At 45.1% G+C, this 24115-nt stretch overlaps 1 protein-coding gene and 1 pseudogene across 1 annotated transcript; one reads left to right on the top strand and one right to left on the bottom strand.

The window, feature by feature from the left end:
- Positions 1–13607: 13607 nt before the first annotated feature.
- On the bottom strand, positions 13608–13727 carry LOC115653006 (annotated as a pseudogene).
- A 3879-nt stretch (positions 13728–17606) lies between these two features.
- On the top strand, positions 17607–21264 carry LOC115652696. Its single transcript, XM_030565084.1, is given in 8 exon segments — positions 17607–17658; positions 18242–18816; positions 18818–19115; positions 19179–19279; positions 19898–20404; positions 20717–21063; positions 21065–21089; positions 21091–21264. Coding segments are annotated over 8 exon segments (2079 nt in total).
- Positions 21265–24115: the final 2851 nt, after the last annotated feature.

Raw genomic sequence — 24115 nt, 5'->3', positions numbered from 1 at the left:
AGAGACAGGCAACTGGGCAATCATGGGAGAGTGATGGCACCACAACCATTTTGGTCTCATGTGAGAGAAAGGAGTCCTTGTTCAAAGAGGTCCAACTTGAAAAATAATTAAGATATTTTATCTGGAGGAGGCTCACATGAGCCCCTTGTTTCCAAGTCTGAGCTTTGGGCCCTATAAAGGAGTGCCTGGCCTGTAGTGCCCCCTGCTGACCTAGTGCTGCAGGCACTCCCATCTTCAGTTTCCCTTCTCTCAGAGCCCCTGAAGAACTCTACACAGCTCAAAAGAATGGAAGACAAAATTCCTCTGCTAGGGTTCCCAAAACAATCTAGAACTAAAGTCTCTCCCCTTGGCTTACAGGGGTTGTTCAGCCTCCTCCTTGAGGCCTGTGGTCTCTGAAGACCCTCTCAGCTAGGAGCCCTGAGGGCCTTTTATCAAGCTAGGTGGTTGTTATCCAATTAACTGCCTAGACAGGTAGTTCATTCCCCTTAAACTAGCTCATCACAGGTAGTCTGGGCCTAGACTCCCCTTAAAGGAGCCAGCAACCCTGTGAGGGGGAGAATCTCAGCTTTCATTTTAAAAAGAGAGTTGTTAGTCTTTGCTGTCATAGTAATTGCCTTAAAAATGCAAACTTATATAAATCTATTATGAAGACTGAAAGTCATACTCCTCTGGGCTCCACATCTGCAGCAAGAAGCATGTGGAGGAACCTAAATTTCATCCCACCTATACACATTCCTCACTACACTCTTTATGTGACCTAAGTAGAGTTGGGTGGGAACCAATGTTCCCATCCCACATGAATTTAAGAGTCCAAAAATTTTTCTTGTCCCTAATTTGAACAAAAAGTCAATCTCTAAAAGTTTTGCAAGGAAAAAAATCCCCCCAAAAGTTCAGATCACATCAATCTAAATGTTTTGTATCAATAATTTTGATTTTTTGACTCTTTGTTACATTTTTACACATTTTACTATAAATTAACTTAAATTTCTAAATGAAAATTTGTTTGACCCAAAATCTGGAATTTTGTCTTTTAAAAATTTCAAAATGAGATGTTTCAACAATTTTGAACCTCTGTCTCAGCATTTTTCAAAATAGTAAATTAATCAAAACCGACCATTTCTCAGACCAGTTTCAGTTACAATGAATCAGCATTTTCCAACAAAAAATGTTTTGATGAAAAATTTCTGACCAGCTCTTGATATTAGTCAACCTTGCAGTGTCTCTCAATATCATCTCCCTGACCTTTCCCTAAACCTTTAGGCTGACTCTGTATATAGTGAGTGATAAGCCTGGCCAGAAATTGGTTATAATTGTGGGAAAGGTTCCAAAAATTGTCTTGTAACACACCCCAAAATACAGAAGATGACAGTGCTTATGTAATTGTTCAGCTCTTTGAGTGCCCACACTGTTGCTGTGGCTATGCCAACTGCTGTCTACAACTACACATGCTTCCAGGTGATGTACCCTGTAGACCTTGTAAACTACATGTCCTTGGGACATTGCCTCAAAACATAGGTGGATAATAGGAAAAGGGAAAAAAGTTGCCTGAAAAAATGAAGATGTCAACAGTTGAGATGGCAAATTTTTGAAAACCCTTTGTTAAAATTTTGGTAGCGCTTCACTTAGTCTAATATTCAGTTTGGTTGAGGGGTTGAGCAATGTTTCTGTTCAGTTTTTATGTCTGTCAAACTGGTTCACCAGTCGCTAGTCTGATGTCAGTCTGGATGGAGGGGCAGCTTTCCCAATAGTTATGACATATTAGTCATTAATGATGTGACTGCAGCTAAAATCACAGTAAATCTACAGATGACAAAGTATCAAGCCCTAAATAGTTCAGAAGAGCTAACCATCTCAAATTGTTATACACACTAATAAATCTGTTGCATCCCTCTCACATTCAGGCTGCAGTGAAACCTTTCACTGAAGACTCACCGTTACATATGAAAGTAAATCTCTTGAAGTTAATGGAAAGACTCTTTATTTACATCAGTGTAAGATGGATCAGAATCTGTCAGAATGTGATCACTAACACAGTACGTGCACTTGCAGAGCCTGCTAGTACTATTATAAATGTCCCCAAGAAATTGCAAATTGCATGTATATTCTAAAAAGGCATTCAACATAGCATATACTAGCACTGGAAAAACTGGTGCTTTTTGTGGTATATCCTGGCATAGACATATATTGGTACTCTGTGAGGCAGTGGCTGTGCAGCCATGGCCCAGGAAGCGGATAATCTTTCAAATGGCAGTTTCTTGCCTACTGTACCAGCAGTCACAATTACCATAGAAAGGTCTGTTTTTTTCCCTCACTACTCAGGCAGAATAAGGTCATCGTGTATTTTTTATGGTCAGTGCATCTCTAATCTTATGTACCTTGCTATTATAATTACAACATAAATATTCATGTGAGAATACTTAAGAAATCAGCTTCCTTTGGTATTGTATGGGATTTGCATAATTATTACTGCAATTTTTGACAGATTTAAACTGTCAAGTCTGTTTACACTGCAGTGGAAAAGTATTTACTGAGCCATACAAACGTTACATTTGCATCTGTAACAAGAAAATGTATGTTGCTTCAGTTTGCTAATGATAAAAATTATATGTCTGATTATGAAAATGTCAGAATTGGCCGTCCCACATCCTATTAGTATAGGGACACACTTGTTTTCCCCCAGGAATTTCAGTCAAGTGTAAGATCTTGTTGTCTAGGAAATTGTTGAGAAATGCCATAATTTATATGAATTATTAAAGAAAATCCTTGGCCGCTGAGGCATCCACTTACCATTGTTAGAGAGTCATTTGGTTGACAAAGTAACAAACATGGCAGTGGCCTAAGGCTTAAGATTAAAACAACAAAACAAATGAAACATTCCCTCCCTCTCCTCCCCTGTTCTTTAAAGGATCAAATGTTTGAGCTTCCCGGGAGGTACGAGTATCCTCAGCTTCCCAATGAAATCTATGAGTGATGAAGGGACTGAGCACCTTGCAAGAGCTGGCAGTAAAATAACTGGGTCCTCTTTCATTAACAGACTGCAGAGTTAAGAAGTCACATCCTGTCCTAGTTTTGTGACTTGTAATAAGAAGCAGCAGTACTGCCGACCCCAAATGTTGAAAGATCATGAGTCAGTCCTCCCCAAAATTATGATTGACTTAAAAATAATGCAAGTTTTCAAAACAATGAACACTGGGTTCTTTTTATTTGCTTTTGACTTCTGAGTATTTAATGTGCACGTGGGTCATATTTTCAAGCTTTTCTCTGCAAACACGCAAGTTAGAAACGTACCTTTTTTTAAAATGAAAGATGAGATTCTTGTCTCCAGGAGTTGAGGCATTAAGTAAAATATCAAATGTCATGAGACTTAAAATAAAATCATGAGTGGCGACAGTGAAGTCACAGGAAAGAACCCCCTCAGCCTTCTGAAGACCTCCTGAATATCCTGTTCAATCACAGAGGTCCCAGTCCTTGCTCTGACAAAGCTCCCATTGCTTTCGATCTACCTATAGGAGTTTTACATGAGTAGGTCACAGGTTTTGTCACAGCTACCTCAAACTAACTGCCCTACTAACAGTGGAGGTTCAACAGGGCATTCTTGCTGGCTCCCTTTTTGGTATAAAGCTACTTTAAACATCGATGAGCTTCCTCTAGTTGTCTGTGTAGGTTCTCACATCATACCAATCACCATGATCTCAGTAAGCCCCCTCATTTCACTTTACTTTACCATTGTCATGCTGACTATTCTTGGTTATTTTTCTCCCATTCCTAATGGGGCAGCTCCAATTCTCCACAAAGGACTTCAAAGAATCTGAGCAAATAACTGGATGAACAAGAATTGTTTTTAAAAGTTACATTCAAATAAGCCCGAATTTGCATTTTGACTGCGAACACTTACTGAGTTCTTTTCTTTCCATGACTCTTCCCCTTAATAACTGCAGCATGACTTCATTTCAATCATTAATAGTCTGGGTTTCATCTTTGTTTGTGAGTTCTCTATACAGGAACAGATTAAACTTGTTTTTGGATGTTCTTTCTATTATCTGCAGAACATTGCCAGAATAAGTTCCTTTCTTTCTTGGGCTGATATGAAGACATTAGTCGATGATTTTATCACATAAAGTCTAGACTACAATAAAATCATTTATGGATTATACAAAATGCAGCAAAGAGACTCCTCTTTCATGTTAAGACATTTCTCATTTGCTGAGATGTGTGTACTGGTATTAGTAGCCCATTGCACTGATTCTTTAAAAATGTTGCTTCTGAAATGTAATAGTCTTTACAGTGTCTGTCTTGTCTGCCTTTAATGTGTTCTGTACTGACTTTGTTTTGAGATCTTCTGGGTTTGGAGGCCTGAGATCCATTTAAATCAGATTTCTGTTGATCCAGGCCTCAAAATCCATCTCTAGCCCTCCTTCTCAGCCTCAGCTCAGGGATTGTTGCGGTGGGGGAGAGGGCACATCTATTGCATTAGAAAGATAAGACTACTGATATTAAAATATGAGTTGTGTATAGAGATAAAATGCATTAATTATTATTAAGGTTTTTTTATATAGTGTTATTACACAAAGCACTTTACAATAGTTAGCTAAGGGTACAAACAACATTTGGAAAGATCATTAAGTGGTCCGCCGAGACCCTCAGCAATTTTCAAGTGGTCCATGAAAAAAAAAGTTTGAGAACCACTGATCTAAATATTTCAAATCATTTTTCTTTTCAGTTTGTACAATGAAAACCATATGTACATAGTGCCATTCATATAAACATCCCAGAACCCTTTGAAGAAGTAATATAGATTATGCTAGAATAACTGGGCTGATTATACACAAGTTTAAAAGAAATTTGAATTTTGAATACAATAGTAAATTTATCCAGTGTAATCCCTCACAAGAAACTGTCACATAGGGGATATGTGGTGAAACGTGTCTGTGATTTGGAGGTGAACTAAGCAATCCCAAGACAGAAGGCTATTCTAATATTTCACAAATAAGGCAACAGCAGAGAGCTTCTAAAAAAACCTCTCCAAATTCCTTTAGGTGAAGCACATTTTAATCCGGGTTCTCAAAGTAAAGGGAGGATCGCCAAACACACAGGAAACTCTCTGGAAATTTAATTGCCCATACGCCCTAGCTCAATGGCTTCCGTGTCTTTCTAACCAGTCCCAAGACTAAACCTTCAACCCGTGGAGTAAAGGTAGGCAGATTCCTCGGAGGAATGACTTTCCAATGAGCTCGCAAAGTGAGGTTTGTATTATTGCAAGCAGCACCCAAAAAGCCCATAGAGGTGGACTAAACTCCTTTGTTACTTTACCCCAGTTAGGCCCAGCAAGAACCCTTCTTCTTCGAGCGCTGTCCCTGTGGGTGCTCCACTCTAGGTGATGGTGCATCCCAGCGCTGTCGATCGGAGATTTTCGGTAGCAGTGCCTGGTTGGGGCGCACGCACCCAGATGGTATCTCCTGTCTAGCTGGAATCTTCCTGAGTGCGCCCCACACCCTCCTCAGTTCCTTCTCCACCGTCCTCGGCTGAAGACAGGACTCGGGGCAGTGCCACCTTCTCTTCCCTGATCTCTATAGGAAACAGTAACAAAGAACATAGAAATAATTATTAATTACTTCCCAGTTGTTTCCCTTCTTTTAGTATAGTTACATAGTTAGTTACTTAGTTAAAAAAAAAAAAAGAAAAAAAACCAACCCTCAGGCTTGTCTCCCATTGAGACACTCTCCTCGGCCATCTCTAACTCATAATGCCAGGAGCTTCAGGTTTCAAAAGATGCATCTCCTGTCAGGACTCCATGCCATGGTCAGATGGCCACTCTCATTGTGTCAAGTGCCTCGGGGACACCCATATCCCCTCAAAGTGCCTCCATTGTGCGAGCCTCAAGTCAAGAGCTCCTCGTGACAGGGATCTGCGCCTCAAGATCGTTATGATGGAAAAATCCCTGCAGCCGCTGTCGGAGATGGGAAAGGGTAGAACCCGCTCCCACACGCTCCCCAGCCAGATCGGAACCGGTGGGGAGCGTTGCTCACCCTCCCTGGAGTGGAGGCAAGAAGCTCAGCAGTCTCACAAACGAGACTCTAACAGGGGTAGGGGGTCTCCGGCGAGATCCCTACCTCCTGTGCTGGCAGCACAAAAGACAGCTGCGTCAGCCTCTTCTAACGCCTCAGCAACCGCTCTGACAGAGCTTAGAGGCAGGGACCAGACCTCCCGCGGGGGGAAGGCACCTGTTGACTCGGTCCTCTTAGCGCCGCAAATGACTGCAGCATGGACAACTCACTCCTCTTCGGCACCGAGAGGGTCTTCAGCACCGGCACCACGTTCCTCCTCGGCACCGGCAACGGCCACGGTGCCAGCAGTGCGTTCGGCACCAACACCCAAAACGGCCGCGATACTCACAGCCTGGTCAGTTTCAGCGCCAAAAGCGGCCGCGGTCCTGCCAGCGCGCTCTGCCTCAGCAACAAAAATAGCTGCGGTGCCGACAGCGCAATCAGCCTCGGCACCGAGAAGAGCGTCGGCACCCAGCCACCCTGCTGCCCACGCACCAGCAGCAGACCCCCTGCAGGGCACCTCTTGGCTCAATACAGCAGGACACTCTCTGTCACTCTCTCCTACTAAAGAGCTGGAGCAGAGAGCAGGTTTAGCTCAACCTAGGGAGCAGGAACAACAGCTTCTTACTCAAGGTGACCTTTTAGTGCCACCTGAGGCTCACTCTCGTCTCCTAGATACAGAGGACTCCTTTCTTGACCTGCCACGTTCTCCACTTGAACTGGCTTTCACCGACGGTGACCTTGAGCTACAGCAGCAAGCGGAGTTCTCCCCTCCTGCTTCTCCTCCACAGGCACCTTTACCACCTCAGGTCAAGGCTCAGCAGCCTCAGTTTCCCTACGTTGCTCCCCTGTCGGCGATACCTGGGTTCTCCTACCCCATGCCTTGGCCTCAGTGGTACCCGTGGCAGAATCCTCCTACCAATCATCTTCCTTCGGTGCCTCAATCTCCTGCTCCATCCACTTCCAGGGTGCCTGAGCCCCCTCAGCGTGGGAGCTATGCACCATATCCTGACTCGCCTAACCCTAACTCTCCATTAGTCTCAGATAAAGCCAGCCTCTCTCCACCTCCACAGACCGTGGACAACTGCAAACAATTTAAAGAACTTTTTAGGAGGGTTGCACTCAGTCAGGATATCCCCTTAGAAGAGGTTCAGGAGACTCAGCACAAACTCCTCAAAATCCTTCAACCGTCTGCGCCCTTGAAAATTGCGCTCCCTATAAACGAAGCACTCATGGAGCCAGCTGACACTCTCTGGCAAGCCCCAGCTTCTCTAGTACCAACTTGTAAGAAGATTAAACGTAAATACTACGTTCCTGCAAAGGACGCAGACTTCCTATTTTCTCATCCACCACTGAATTCTCTTGTCATCGATGCAGTTGCACAGCGGACAAAACAGTCACAATATCGACCTACCCCGCAAGACAAGGACCTTAGATGCCTTGATGTCCTGGGCCGCAAGGTTTATACATCCTCGACACTACAATTCAGGATTGCAAACTATTCTTCTCTCCTCGCCAGCTATGATTTCGATAATTACAATAAGCTTTTCGAATTTGCCTCATACATCCCAGAGGACAGAAGAGCAGACTCCAAATCAATCCTGTCTGAGGGACAACTGATCTCCAGAACGGCCCTACAGGCGTCCTTAGACACGGCAGACACAGCAGCCCATACCACTGCAACTGCTGTGGTTATGTGCAGATCCTCATGGCTCTCTGCATCAGGCATTCCTAAAGAGCTCCAGACCAAAGTGGAGAATCTCCCCTTTGATAAGGACAAACTCTTTTAGAAAAAAACTGATGAACTCCTCCACACCATGAAAGATTCGAGAGCGACACTAAGCACCCTGGGCATTCACCCATCTCTTCCCAGGAGACAACGATACCAACCCTACAAAAGACCACACACACATCAGTACTATCGCCCTCAACCCAGACCATACGACACAACTGGGAATCATACTAGACCTCCCAGACGCAGACAAAATCAAAATCAAGCCACCACCTTCCATCCACCGGGCAATAAACAACAGTTTTGAAGCTCTGGTCGAGGGTCTGCACGACCACCCCTTGATTCCACCACTTACTTGTCCATTTGGCCACCGCCTCCAGTATTTCCAACATGCTTGGCAGCGGATTACACAGGACCGCTGGGTCCTCGAAATAGTTCAGACCGGATACTCCATCCCGTTCATATCCTACCCTCCTACCCTTTCCCCTTCCCCGTCCCTCTTCAGGGACCCCTCTCACGAGCAGTTACTTCGCACAGAAGTGGCACACCTTCTGCAACTAGGCGCAGTGGAACCTGTGCCGATGCAACATCAAGGGACAGGGTTCTACTCCCATTACTTTCTAATGCAGAAGAAAAACGGGGGATGGAGGCCTATACTAGACCTACACCGACTGAACAAATTTGTGAGGACACAAAGATTCAATATGGTCACACTGGGCACAATAATACCTGCATTGGATCAAGGGGACTGGTTCACAGCCCTCGACCTACAAGATGCTTACTTCCATATATCAATACATCCAGCTCACAGACGCTTCCTCCGATTCACAATCGGTCAGGATCATTTCCAATACAGAGTTCTCCCTTTCGGACTCTTCACAGCTCCAAGAGTTTTTTCCAAGACCCTAGCCATGGTTGTGGCTCACCTCCGCAAACACGGGGTCACACTTTTCCCCTACCTGGATGATTGCCTCATCAGGGGTGACTCCAATGGCGAGACACTTCAAGCCACGCGCTTCGCCATCTCCCTGATACCCACGCAACAGATCTAATTAATTGGAGCTCATCTCGACTCAACCCAAAGCAGGGCCTCGCTCCCATACAACAGATTCCTCGCTATCACGCAGCTCATATGAACACTCTCTATTCGTCCCAGGACGCAAGCAAGAATCTGCCTACAGCTCCTTGGTCACATGGCAGCTGCCACCTTCGTGGTTCAACATGCCAGGCTACATATGAGATGCCTCCAGGGCTGGCTCAACTCCAGTTTCAAACCCAGCAGACATCCCTTAGGGATGCTGCTAACTCTTCCACCCCATGTTGTATCTTTCCTGCAATGGTGGACAAGTCCAGAAAACCTCTGCACAGGGGTTTCTTTCCAGCAACGATCCCCAACACTCATGCTCACCACGGACGCCTCCCTGATTGGTTGGGGAGCACATCTAGGGGAACACAGGGAACAAGGCTGGTGGTCTGCATCAGAGACACATCTACACATAAATCTCTTAGAGCTGAGAGCAGTGAGGAGAGCATGCCTTCACTTTCTTCCCCTCATAAAGAACAAATACCTGCGAGTCTTAACAGACAACATAGCATGTATGTATTACATAAACAGACAAGGGGGAGCCCGATTACATTCCTTCTGCATGGAAGCCATTCGACTATGGAATTGGTGCATACAACATCGAATACAGATCATTGCTTCCTACCTACCAGGCTGTCACAACACTACTGCGGACGCACTCAGCAGACACTTCTCGACAGAACACGAATGGGAACTGCACCCCGCAGTACTCCAACAGCTTTTCTCCCACTGGGGCACACCATCAATAGATCTCTTCTCCATGACCCGAAACCGAAAATGCCCCCTGTTTTGCTCCAGGGCGGGACTTGGGACTGCATCCTTAGGGGATGCATTCCTCGGAACAACTACCTCTTGTGTGCCTTCCCACCTCTCCCTCTACTACACAAGGTTCTTCGGAAGATCGTGGATGACAAGGCCCAGGTCATCCTTATTGCCCCGGCTTGGCCAAGACAGACGTGGTACCCCTACCTTCTTCACATGTCCTCCTGTCACCCATGGGTTCTCCCCAACAGACCAGACCTCCTTTACCAGGACAACGGACGAGTCCTTCACCCCCAGCACCAAAAGCTCCACCTCACAGCCTGGTTCCTTCATGGTTCCAAACCCATGAACTAGCCTGTTCCGAGCAGGTCCAATATGTCCTCTTGCATAGTAGGAGAGACTCCACTCGTAAAACCTACCTTCAGAAGTGGAGACGTTTCACTCTTTGGTGCTCGCATAAACAATGTGACCCTCCCTAACATTCTAGACTACCTCCTGAAACTAAAACAGGATGGACTCTCGCTCAGCTCCATTAAAGTGCACCTGGCAGCGCTTACCACCTTCCATGACCTATTGGATGGGTACTCACTCTTTACACACCCCACCATTAAACGCTTTCTCTCTGGCCTGCAAAATCTTTACCCTGAGATTCACCCAACAGTGGCTACATGGAATCTTCACCTCGTACTTCATGCCCTCATGAAACCTCCATTTGAGCCATTGGCTACCTCCTTTCACCTCCATATGTCCATGAAGGCGGCTTTCCTAGTTGCCATAACATCAGCCAGGAGAGCTGGTGAAATGAGTGCCCTCATGGCCCACCCTCCCTACACAATCTTCTCCAAAGATAAAGTCACTTTGAGACCACATCCTAACTTTCTTCCTAAGGTGGTGTCGATCTTCCACCTCAACCAACCTGTATACTTACCCACTTTCTATCCCAAACCTCACAAAACTCCGCAGGACGCAGCCCTGAATACTCTTGATGTGAGGAGAGCAATTGCCTTTTATTTAGAACAGACTAAACCATTTCGCAAGTCTCCACGACTCTTCATTTCATTGCTGAAAGATCAAAGGACATGGCTATCTCTAAACAACGTCTATCCAAGTGGATCTCTGACTGCATCAGATCCTGTTACTGTGTGAAGAATCTTCAACTGCCCGACAACATTAGAACTCATTCCACTAGAGCCATGTCGGCATCCATTGCCTTCTTACACAACATTCCCATTCCTGATATCTGCAAGGCGGCTACATGGTCATCTGAACACAGGTTTGCAAAACACTGTGCTCTCACACAAGACACCATGGCAGATGCAATAGTAGGCCATACAGTACTATCTTCAGTACTCCCTGCCGCATCTCCAAAGTCCCACCAACCATAGTGGGTACTGCTACACATTCACCTAGAGTGGAGCACCCACAGGGACAGTACTCGGAGAAGAAGAGAAAGTTACTCACCTTGTAGTAACTGAGGTTCTTCGAGATGTGTGTCCCTGTGGGTGCTCCACTCCCCGCCCTCCTCCCCTCTACTTTGGAGTACAGAGATGACTCTCCGCGGTAGAGCCACCTTCATGGACATATGGAGGTGAGAGGAGGTAGCCAACGGCTCAAATGGAGGTTTCATGAGAGCATGAAGAATGAGGTTACGATTCCATGTAGCCGCTGTTGGATGAATTTCAGGGTAAAGATTTTGCAGGCCAGAGAGAAAGCATTTAATGGTGGGGTGTGTAAAGAGTGAGTACCCATCCAATAGGTCATGGAAGGTGGTAAGCGCTGCCAGGTGCACTTTGATGGAGCTGAGCGAGAGTCTGTCCTATTTTAGTTTCAGGAGGTAGTCTAGAATGTTAGGGAGGGTCACATTATTGGGGCGCACGCACTCAGGAAGATTCCAACTAGATCGGAGATACCATTTGGGTGCGTGCGCCCCAATCAGGCACTGCTACCAAAAATCTCCGATTGACAGTGCTGGGACGCACCGTCACCTAGAGTGGAGCACCCACAGGGACTCACATCTTGAAGAACCTCAGTTACTGCAAGGTGAGTAACTTTCTCTTATTCAAGGGCATCCAGCTGATTTATCAGTTCCCCTTACTCATAGGTGGCTACTCTGCCACAATTTCCCAGTATCCATCACTTCACAATGAATTCTACCAGCAGGCTGTGAACCAAGAGCGGCAGAACGAATTGTATGACAGGAAAATAAAATATGATGAGCCTTGCGTGGTGGACCATGAAATGCCTTGAATGTTAACAATGGAATCTTTATTAGAATGGGAAGCTGATGTTATGACCTGAGTACAGATGAAATACGACTGAGCCAGAGTTTAGATTCATGCAGAACATTTTTTAAAGCTATAGGGTGATAGCTTCTGAGTTTAGGAACTAGCCTTGTTTGAAAAGGTTGCTATTGATGTATAGTATCAGCCGGAGGACCTGAGAACAGAATTGCCGTGGTCCATTTTTTAAAACACTATACTCAATATCCCTAAAGACTGCTTTATTCTTAAAGTCAAATCTTGAAGTTCTTACTCAGGAAAACCTCTTATTGATTTTACCTGTAGAATTTAGGATTAATGGCTTTGTATTAAGTTTAGCCACAAATACACAAAAAATAAGGAAGGCTATGACCAGGCTGGGTGAAAGAGAAAGTAAAGGGCTGGTTTGGTTTGACTGCCCAGTATTGGTGATTCTAGGCTCTAGGAAACTGAAATTGCTCACCCATCCACAGAGGAGAAAATTATGAGATTACAATTAAGTTATAATTTAATGTCTCATGCTTTAAATATGCTTTGTCTACAAGTCAACTACAGCTTTCGGGTACCTTTGGTGTCAGAGCCAGCCAGTCAGGTGCATTCTGGGATCTCAAGGAGAGCTGGAGCTGGCTAGCATGACTCTGTGGTGCCCAAAGAGAGAAAGAGGGTGAGTTTTCAGAATAGTTTGTGCTGTTCTTAGCTTTGCTACTTCTTGTATTCTGCACACAATTGTATGGTTAAGTCATTCCCTCGCCCAAAAAGAATTGTAAATCACTATTAAATTTTCACTGGTTACACAAATTTGAAAATGTGTGCAGAATCACTCAGACCTCTGCAGTGCAGTGGTCATAGAAACAGAGCTGTGGCATAGTGTTGCAACTACATAAGCTTTTTGAATTAAAATGTGCAGTATTCTGCTCAGTTTTTAATTTTTTTTGAATAAATATTCTGAATCCGATGATAAGTTTAGAATGACACCATTTGAACTATGCAACTATGTTGTAGCCATGTTGGTCCCAGGATATTAGAGAGACAAAGTGAACTAATAAGCTGAAGGTAGTTGGGTACTGAGTATACACTTTTGCATAAGAGTTAAGAGCAGGGCACAAAGAGAAGGTTTCAGATAACTAAGACTTCACTATTTTAACGAGTATATATTCTCTGTGAAGTAGTTTAATAGATAATTAAAACTAAACTATGATTCTGAACATAAATGCTTGGTGATGTGTTATCCTTACTTTTTAAAAATTGCTTTTGTTCATTTGATAACACACCAAGTTGAGTAATTCTCAGTGGGGCTCTTGGTCATTAGTACAAATGAGCAAGTTTTTTCTGTATTTCTTTTTCTCTTTGCCAGAAAGGTTTTTAAAGAAAAGTAAACATTTTTACAACTCATTTAAGTTACTTAAGATGCCTAACTGCAGAAAGTACAAGAATGAAAGGTTCATAAAATTGGGCTTAATCACAAATTCATTACACTCACTGATCATTAACTTAATTATACCATCCATGAGTGAAATGCATATAGTTTCTACTAATAAAAATAGAGCTATTAAGTTCTACATCAAGGAGCAAATGCAGTTAGTTACCATTACTATGTAATTCCATAACAGTTTTTTCATCCCTGGTTAATTCAGTGACTGCCCTTATTTATGCTTCCTAGCATCTTAGCTATGCAAAATCATTTACTAGAAAATGGTAGAGATGTGTTTTCGCTCTTAAAAAACCCCACACCTTGGATAGATGCCACAAAGTAAGTGGCAATGCTTTAACCATATGCATGTTGTAAAGCTCACTAGGACCTCTTTCATCCTTCTCAAGGGGAGTGCTTGCCTTCTCTCATACAGCACTGTGAGGCAGTTAAGTTTGCCTTGCAGTTCAAAACTTGGGCTCTAAGGTTTCTTCTTGCCATTCAGTATGCTCATCAGCTCCCTTTCATATGGGAATGGAACATAAATACTATTTATTTATTTTTATTACATTTTATTATTTATTTATATGAAGTTTAGTCACAAATACACAAAAATAAGGAAGACTATGGCCAGGCTGGGTGAAAGAGAAGCTTAAGGGTTGGGTTGGTTTGACTGGCCAGTGTTGGTGATTCTAGGCTCTAGGAAACTGAAATTGCTCACCCACCCACAGAGGAGAAAGTTATGAGGTTACAACAAAGTTACAATCTAATGGCTCATGCTTTAAATATTTTTGTCTACAACTCAACTACAGCTTTCGGGTACCTTTGGTGTCAGAACCAGCCAGTCAGGTGCATTCTGGGGTCTCAAGGAGAGCTGGAGCTGGCTAGAGTGACTCTGTGGCACCCAAAAAGAGAAAAAAGGTGAGTTTTAAGAATAGTTTGTGCTCCTCAAAAAATTAACATGAGTTTATTGTGATAAAATCATGCAGTAATATGGCACTTCCACTGCAATTCAGCATTCATTAATGGATCATTAATTTAAGGTATCACCTTGAGTGCTTCCCTACTCTCAGACGATGGCCATCTCTTACCCTCTTATGACCCGTTGTCAAACTATGTTCCCTCTCAATGAAAGAGTTCAGTTTCTTTAAATTCTCTTAACATATGCAAGTTCACTGATGCAGCCTTGCTCCAGGTTTGGTTTGCCCCTGATGCCCAAGTGGGATGCATTTGCAAAATGTCTCAGGTGGGGATTGCCTCCCTTGGAATTCAGCCAAAGGCTTTAAAGGAGCACTGCCTAGGGAGCATGCCAAGTGGGACACACTGAATCAGCACGTCAGCCTGACTCTGCCGTTCCCTGGTCAGCTCCACCTACTTCTGAAGCTGCACTCGCTGCCTCCAGGCATGCTGACTAAGTGGCATTGCACTGCAGCAGCCCACATTGGGGCAGGCTTGGAAGCTTCACAGTTGTTTATCTTGGGCATGCTGCCATTCAGTCAGTCACGTACCAAACTAAACTCTGCCCCTGCACTGACCTAGTCCCTCCCATGAAGTCTTGGCCCCTTTATTCAGTCCTGCTACTTTGCATGGTGTAATCCTGAAGAAGAGCTGGGATACAAGGAGGGAGGTTTGCACACACCATTGAAATGTTGCCCTCCAGACATCAGAGGGCAGCTAATAATTTTTATATAATGCTTTACATTTTGTGACAGACCCAGACCAGTGGGGTACAGGAGTCTGGTAGAGGGCAAATATACTGGTCACTGGATGAGTAGTTTTCTGTTCCCTGAGTGACCAGAGCAGGGGCTGCACTAGAGTAATCAGGAACCTGCTAGAACCAATTAAGGCAGCCAGACTGATTAGAACACCTGCAGCCAATCAAGGCAGGCTAATCAGGGCACATAGGTTTAAAAAGGAGCTCACTCTAGTCAGGGAGTGGGGAGCCACAGGAGAGGAGGTTTGTGTGAGGAGCAAGAAGCACAAGGAGCTGAGAGTGAGAGGGTGTGCTGCTGGAGGACTAAGAAGTACAAGCATTATCAGACACCAGGAGGAAGGTCCTGTGGTGAGGATAAAGAAGTTGTTTGGAGGAGGCCATGGGGAAGTAGCCCAGGGAGTTCTAGCTGTCATGCAGGTGTTACAGGAGGCACTATAGACAGCTGCAATCCACAGGCCCCTGGGCTGGAACCTGGAGTAGAGGGCGGGCCCGGGTTCCCCCCAAACCTCTCAACTCCTGATTAGACACAGGAGAAGTTGACCCAGACTGTGGGGAAGATCACTGAGGTGAGCAAATCTGCCAGATAAGCACAGGACCCCACCAGGGTAGAGGAGGAACTTTGTCACCATTTTCAAAAAGTACAAACATTAAAGCCCAATATGTTTGAAGGTGGATGCCTAAACTTAGGACCGAAGCAGCAACTATAGCTCCCATAATATTTAGAGGTAGAGCATAATTGTTCATCTTCCAAATCATCCAGGTTTAGTTTCATCCAAAAGGAGTAATGGTCTCAAGCTGCAGTGGGGGAGGTTCAGGTTGGATATTAGGAAAAACTTTTTCACTAGGAGGGTGGCAAAGCACTGGAATGGGTTACCTAGGGAGGTGATGGAATCTCCTTCCTTAGAGGTTTTTAAGGTCAGGCTTGACAAAGCCCTGGCTGGGATTATTTAGTTGGGAATTAGTCCTGCTCTGAGCAGGGGGTTGAACTAGATGACCTCCTGAGGTCCCTTCCAAACCTGATATTCTATGATTCTAAGTTACTGGAACAAATTCTACGTTCTGGGTGCAAACCCAGAGTAATTTCTCATTTGCTGTGGAGGTACTGAGGATATTTGCTGAAGTGAGAGAGAAGAATTTTTTCCTTTTGTCTTTCAGCTTGGAAGTTTACTTTATTCATGTCTGTCGAAGACGTCAAAGTACTTTTCAAACACGAATTATGCCTCTGTGAGGTGCAGAGTGTAGGCAGCATTATACCTGTTTTTCCCAGATGGGAAGATGTGTCCTTTGCAAAACACATTTTTTTCCCCAGATGGGAAAAATGAGGCTCAGAAAAAGGTACAGAGCATTAAAAGTACCGTCAACTTCCATTGCAGTCAACTAGACTGATGGAGCTCAGCACCTCCAAAAAGAAATCTGCATATTCGAGAATCAAGCCCCAGTGACTTGCCCATGCAACACAACAAATAAAGAGTCAGTTCAAGGTTAGAAAGCAGGTCTTCTGATGCAGTCTCATGTCTAATCCACTAGGCCACATAAACTCTCATTGAAGGCTTTTAGGGCAGATCACAAACTCTCCAGGCCTCTGTTTTCCTATGTAAAAATAAAGGATTAATTGGGTAGGTCAAATTTTCTAAATCACAAGTGTTGCCAAAGCAGAATGTTTCTGCCTTCATCTTTTTTTTTTCTACTTGCTCTCCTCTTTCTTGTTCTCTTCATTATGGTTCTCAGTTGCTATCCATCTGCAATATTCTATTAAGATTATTATAATGGATTGGAGTGTTTCCTTTCCTTGTGGACAAGGAGCCTGGTCATCAGCCAAGGATACACTGGCACAAAGGAAACCTAAAACTGCCCTAACAGCTGCCATGATTTTGGTGAATCCATCAGTAATGAAAAGCTGGCATAGCCAGCCCTGTGTTCCTACTCACCCTCAAAAAAGGTAGGGAAGGGATAGAGATGATCCTGGGCCAGCAAAACAGCCCACTAGTGAACTAATCCAGTGAGAACAATTTTAGAGCAGCCCTGTGGCTGCTCTAATTTGCACTAGGAGCCAGTTAGGCCCCAAGCCAGCTTGAGGGTCAAGGATATAAATCCAGTTATGCCTCCCTGCAGCTCAGTTGCACCAAGTCTGAATTTGGCACAGCTGAGCCTAAGCTATATAATCAACTATGATTGTGTGTTCAGTGTTAATTTCCTAGTTCTTCACATCTTTATGGTGATCTTGCAATGAATAATTCAAATTTTAAAGGAAGGACCTATTCTAATGAGCATGCTCATACTACTGATTTGTCAAGGAAAAGTGTTCTAATGGCATCTTCAGTAAAATCCTGGACATTAAAATTGATTCCCTAAACAGGATTCTTTTGTGAGTAACAATCTCATCCAGTCAACATTTGCTCACTGACGGTAAAACAAGTTTTATTCAGATTGGGGTCATATTTAACACCCTTTCCTGCTAGAGTAATAGTCTACAAGAGTGGATGGGATTGTCACGGAGGGGTAATACCTCTGACGGAGGAGCAGTTGTACTCCTAGGAGTAGCTCATCCATTTTGATCCCCACTTGACACCCAGCTGTCACCTGTGGCTCCAAATAGCTGCCAGCATGCGACAGCGGACACATCCTGGAAACTGTCTCAACTGGTGGGCTAAACCAGGTGAGGGTAGCTAATGAGTCTGAGACCCTCGGTGAGTTAGGGCCTGTCTACCCATTGCATGCGAAGGCTGGTTCCAGCTGACTGAGGAAACCTGGTTCAATGGTTAGGAAGGCAGTGACAGCAAACGTTGTGGAACAGTCAAGAGCACAACAAGACAAGTAGGCATCCTGCTCATCCACTGCGCCCTGCCCTATCTCCAGCCGTCTCAACTCTTGTCCTGACACTGGATACAGATAGGAACTGGGAAGAGAGTGAGGTTGACATCACGCAACTCTCCCTCACTTTAATCCAATTCACACGCAAGTCTCGACATCATATCATATCACATCATATCAAGTCCTGTGGCGATGAGCAAGCGACGAAGCAGCAGGTGTTGATACACTGGGAGCTGTAGCCATGGATCTGCACACAGGCAGCTCAGGTATAATGGTCGTTCCTCACTGACTGAAGCAGCAGTGGAGCTCGGCGTCTTCTTGAGCGACTGAGCAGCCCTATTCAGGATTGCACTGCACACCTCCGTAGAATGAGGAGTGGACTAAAAAAGGTGTCCTAAACGTTGCCTGCTTCACCTTACCCTGGCCAGCATACCACAGCTGGCGGGGATCCCATGAAAGCGGTCGAATAAAAACAAAACTTAGAGTGACACTGATCACCATTGGCACATGGAATGTGCACACGCTACTGGACAACATCAAGGCAGACAGACCGGAGAGAAGAAGAGCACTTGTCGCCAGAGAGCTCACACACTACAACATTGACATTGCAGCCCTTAGCGAAACTCGCCTTGCTAATGAAGGACGGCTGTCCAAGTCAGGCGGAGGCTATACATTCTTCTGGAGTGGCCGCAGCAGTGATGGGCGTTGTGAATCTGGAGATGGCTTCGCCATCAAGAATCATCTTGTTCAGAAACTTGCCAGTTCCCCCAAGGGTGTGAATGACCGACTCATGACAATGCAGCTTCCGCTTCGAAAAGGAAAACAAGCTACTTTGATCAGCGCATACGCTCCCACAGTGACCAACCCAGAGGATATGAAGGATAAATTCTACGAAGAACTAGATGCTCTGCTATCATCAGTGCACCACACAGACAAGCTGATTCTGCTTGGCAATTTTAACGCAAGAGTCGGATGTGATGCCGCAGCCTGGGAAGGAGTCATCGGGGAAAAATGGAGTAGGAAAGTGTAACAGCAATGGCCTGTTACTGCTGAAAACTTGTGCAGCACATGACCTTCTGATCACCAGTACGGTTTTCCGCCTCCCTACCTGTAACAGGACTTCGTGGATGCATTCACATTCCAAGCACTGGCATCTGATCGACTATGTCATCATCAGGAGAAGGGACAGACAAGATGTCAGGGTTACAAAAGCTATGTGCGGCGCTGACTGTTGGATGGATCACAGGCTCATAGTATCCAAAATGAAGCTCCATATCATGCCGAAGAGACGACCACAAGGCTGTAAGGCTCTCAAAAGGATCAACGTGTCGAAGCTGAAGAACAGCCGCATCACTGAAAATCTAGCGGAAAACCTAAAGAATGAGCTTGCTGATCTTCATATTGAGGATGACGCTGAGAAAGAGTGGGAGCGATTCCGCAACACTGTCCATACAGCTGCATCAGAGGTATTGGGGACCTCCACAAGCAGGCAGTAAGACTGGTTTGATGAAAATGATGCAGAAATCCAGGCTTTACTTACTGAGAAGCACCGCCTGCATCGTGCATATCAGAACGACCCATCCTCAGCGGCAAAGAAGACCACCTTTATGAACGTTCGCAGAGCAGTACAGAACTGACTGCGCAAAATGCGGGACTTGTGGCTGAGTGCCAAAGCAGATGAAATACAGGCGTATGCGGACAGGAATGACTATAAGCAGTTCTATGAAGCCCTTAACACACTCTATGGTCCACAGTCTTCTGGGAGCTTTCCCCTCCTGAACTCTGATGGCACTGTGCTCCTTACAGAGAAGATGCAGATTCTCCAGAGATGGGCTGAACATTTTGAAGCAGTTCTCAACTGCCCCTCAGTCATCAATGATGAGGTCATTGACAAGATGCCCCAGGTTGCAGTCAATGACTCCATGGATGCTTCACCAGAAGAGGACGAAGTGAAGAAAGACATCAACCAGCTGTCAAGTGGCAAAGCCCCAGGGTCACATGCCATACCAGCAGAGGAGTACAAAGTCGGTGGACCCGTGCTGCTACGGAAACTCACTGAGCTGTTTCAGTCCTTCTGGAAGCAGGGATCCATTCCACAGAAATTTAGAGATGCATCCATCGTGCACCTCTATAAGAGGAAGGGCAATCGCCAGGTATGCAACAATCACCGTGGAATCTCGCTGCTCTCTACAGCGGGGAAAGTTCTTGCACAGGTTCTGTTGAACCGATTGATCACTCACCTGGAGCAGGGCTTACTGCCAGAATCACAGTGCAGCTTCCGCAAGGGACGTGGGACTATTGACATGATCTTCGCTGCGCGTCAGCTACAGGAGAAATGTCAAGAGCAGAATCGTGAACTCTACACAACTTTTGTGGACCTCACGAAAGCATTCGACTCTGTCAGTCGCCAGGGCCTGTGGAGGATCATGTTGAAATTCGGCTGTCCAGACAGATTCATACGAACAGTACGTCAATTTCATCACGGTATGTTGGCTCGTGTCCTGGATGACGGTGAAACATCTGAGGCCTTCCCAGTCACCAACAGCATCAAGCAAGGGTGTGTTTTAGCACCCACTTTGTTCAGCATGATATTCTCTGCCACTCTGACTGATGCCTTTCAACATTGCACTGAAGGAGTAGGCCTGAAGTAGAGAACTGACGGGAAACACTTCAATCTGAGGTGACTGCTTGCCATCACCAAGGTGAAGGAAACTGTACTTTGAGACTTTCTCTTTGCTGATGATTGTGCTCTGAATGCTAGTACAGAGCCAGAAATGCAAGCCAGTATGGACAAGTTTTCATCTGCATGCAACAACTTCGGTCTCACTGAGGTCATGCACCAGCCAGCTCCCCACACTCTGTACTCAGAATCGTCCATCACTGTAAATGGACAGAGACTTCAGGCAGTGGACCACTTCACGTACCTGGGCAGTACCCTTTCCCGGGCAGTGTCAATCGACGATGACATAAATTGCAGAATTGCTAAAGCCAGCTCTGCATTTGGCCGATTGTGCTCCAATGTCTGGGAACGTCGAGGGATCAGCCTACCAATGAAGCTGAAGGTCTACCGAGCAGTGGTACTTCCAACTCCGCTGTCCGCCTGCGAGACGTGGACTGTCTATCGGAGTCATGCACGAAGGCTCAATCACTTCCACATTTCCTGTCTGCAAAAGCTTCTAAAAATCAGATGGCAGGACAAAGTGCCCAATACTGAAGTCCTTATCAGAAACAGTCTGCCGTCAGTTCACACTGCTGATGAGATCACAGGCCAGATGGGGACGGACATGTCATGAGAATGTCAGAAGAGCGCATTCCTAAACAGCTCTTCTACGGAGAACTCACCCAGGGAAAGCGCTCCCATGGAGGACAAAAGAAGCAGTTCAAGGACACGCTGAAGACCTCTCTGAAGTCCCTTGAGATCAGTACCACCACATGGGAAACCTCACACTGATCAGTCCAGCATGGCGCAGCCTCATTCACACTGGCAGTAATACCTCTGAGGCGAGGCGTACTGCTGAGGCTGAAAGAAAGCGTGAGCTGCGCAATTCCAGAGCTGCCCACACATCATCGACAGGGCCATCACATGTCTGTCCTACATGTGACAGGACGTTCCATGCCCGAATTGGACTGATCAGTCATCTTCGGTCACAGATAGCCCGGTCATTGAACGAATGAGTTGTTGAGGTCTTCATCGACAACGATGGATGAATGTCATCAATAGTTTACAGATGTGATGTTTCCTACGTGTCATCTCTGTCTCTCATTGAAGCCATACCCAGCATCTGCACAAATATATTTGTTTTCATGTATCCTAGTGTAACAAATGCAGATTTACTTTGACCTGCAAGTGGCAGTATATGGCTTAAAAATGCTTCTCCAGCAGTGGTTTCTCAACCAACTCCATCACATTAGCAGGAAAAGTTAATCACAGGGGTTACTGAATTCAACTGAATAGAACCTTGTCCAGATAATCTTCTATTTGTCTGCACAATCTGACAGACTTTCCTGCTGTTCCTTACACTGGGCAAGCATATGAAAATATAGCCATACATCTAGAATCTCTTCGTTTAGATGACCTTTTATCAAGTTGTTTTTAAGATGCTGTAAATCATGAGTTCTCAACCGTTTTCTTTCTGAGGCTCCCCAACATGCTATAAAAACTCTATGCCCACAACTGCTGGTTTTCTGCATATAGGAGCCAGGGCCAGCATTAGGGGGTAACAATCAGGGCAGTTGCCCAGGGCGCCACACCACAGGGGACCCTGCAAAGCTAAGTTGCTCAGGCTTTGGCTTCAGCCTAGGGTGACCAGATGTCCCGATAAAATCGAGACTGTCCCAATATTCAGTCGTTTGTCCTGCATCACAACGTGGCTTTTTTTGCTTTGGCGGTGCTCTGGCTATATATTTTTTTGCTTCGGTGGTGCTTGGGACCTGCCCCCCCCATGTGTCCCAATATTTTGTAATTGTAATCTGATCACCCTACTTCAGACCCAGGTGGCGGGGCTTCAGCTTTCTGCCTTTGGCCCCAACAAGTCTAATGCCAGCCCTGCGTGGCGGACCCCCTGAAACCTGCTCTTGACCCACCCGGGGGCCCCAGACCTCGGGTTGAGAACCAGTGCTGTATTTAATGCACTCTCAGCATATTTTGGAGTCTTTCATTTACTGGCTGAAATTCTGAAATAACATTGCTTGACTAATTTCTATATTATTCTCAGACGTTATCCAACTCTCATATATATTTAGGAAAAGAATTGTTCAACAGCAATAGAAGAAACTTAACTTATGCATGTCATTCTGATTTTGTAAAGTTGGTGGTAAAAAGATTCTGGTATTTTCAAAGTGGAATATACTTGGTAAATATTATAGCAGCAGCAGTAACTACCTCTGTGGTGGTGATAATTTTGTTAAATTCCCAGATGCTGTGGTGATGAGCACAATATAAATATTTAGATTATATTTTGCACTACCATGTGGAGAATTAGCTAGTGCAAACTCTGAAACACTTTTAATCATGTCAAGAGTTTACCCCCACAATGATTAAATCAGCAGCAATTCCCATAATATTTATCCCACAATACAAGTGATTCCTTCAAACTCCAGCACCCATTGTTATCCCTCTCTTTCTATCATTTTAATCTGGCTGGTGTGTCTAACAATCACAACATTGTATCTTACATCATATTAATCTTGTTAGCAGACCTTAGCAGAGATGATGGCGGTTATGATTGTAAGTACTATTGGCAGAAGCTCTAGAAGGGTAAGAATTCTCTGCTCTATTGGTGAAAAGCAAAAAGAGCAACCAAAGAGAGATTTATTTGCATAGGCTATGAACCTACAATTCCTTTTGTGACTCTTGGGGAGTCATCATAACTCTTATATATGGAGATACACCTCTTTCATAGAACTGGAAGGGACCCTCAAAGGTCATTGAGTCCAGCCCCCTGTCTTCATTAGCAGGACCAAGTACTGATTTTGCCCCAGATCCCTAAGTGGCCCCGTCAAGGACTGAGCTCATAACCCTGGATTTAGTAGGCTAATGCTCAAACCACTGAGTTATCCTGTATATTAACTTGGGCTCCCTGGGAGGGGAAAGATCTTTTACCTCTAGCAAAGAGCTCATTTCCAAGCAGCCAGCACGCTGCTCAGAGATCCTAAGTGCTCCTGTGGGGTCTCTGCTGCAAGAGACAGCACGAAGAAAGGACTTCACTGAAAATGGTTCAGAGGACTGGACAGCCACAAACTATGCAGATTGAGGACTTTGCTGTGAGAGCCACCACAGAAGATAGCAGCAGAGCTTAAGTAGACTCTAGTGAGGTGTTGCCTGCCCAGCACTTTAATAATGCTGACTCGGTAAGGTAGGTTAGGTGGGGGTGCCTCCAGAAAGGACCACGGAAGCAGTTCCCTTGGGACTGGAGACAGACATTTGGACTGAGCTCAACCATTAGTGGAGTTTTGTGGGTGGCTGAAGTGATTCAGTCCAAGGGATTTTATCTATGGGACATTCTCATCGTTGAGAGGGAAGGGAGTTAGAGGGACTACTGCCAAAGTTATTGGAAGGTGGGAGTATGTTACTCTTTATTTGCATATATTCTGTTGCTGAGTTTTCCCAAGTTTATCACCATGTTCCCTTACCAAAGATTTCCTTGTTTGAACATAGTCTCTGAGTGCTTGCAAGTGTGGGGAGTCCTCCCTCTTAAGGGCACACAAAGAGGGTGGGGACTGGAGCCAGTTTAGTTATTTGGCAAGATGGGCAGTGGTGAGCTGGAGCTGGTTCGCACTGGTTCACAGGAACCAGTTGTTAA

The sequence above is a fragment of the Gopherus evgoodei genome, chromosome 5 (genome assembly GCF_007399415.2).
Source record: "Gopherus evgoodei ecotype Sinaloan lineage chromosome 5, rGopEvg1_v1.p, whole genome shotgun sequence".
Taxonomy (NCBI): domain Eukaryota; kingdom Metazoa; phylum Chordata; order Testudines; family Testudinidae; genus Gopherus; species Gopherus evgoodei.
This window is presented reverse-complemented; position numbering and strand designations above follow the sequence as displayed.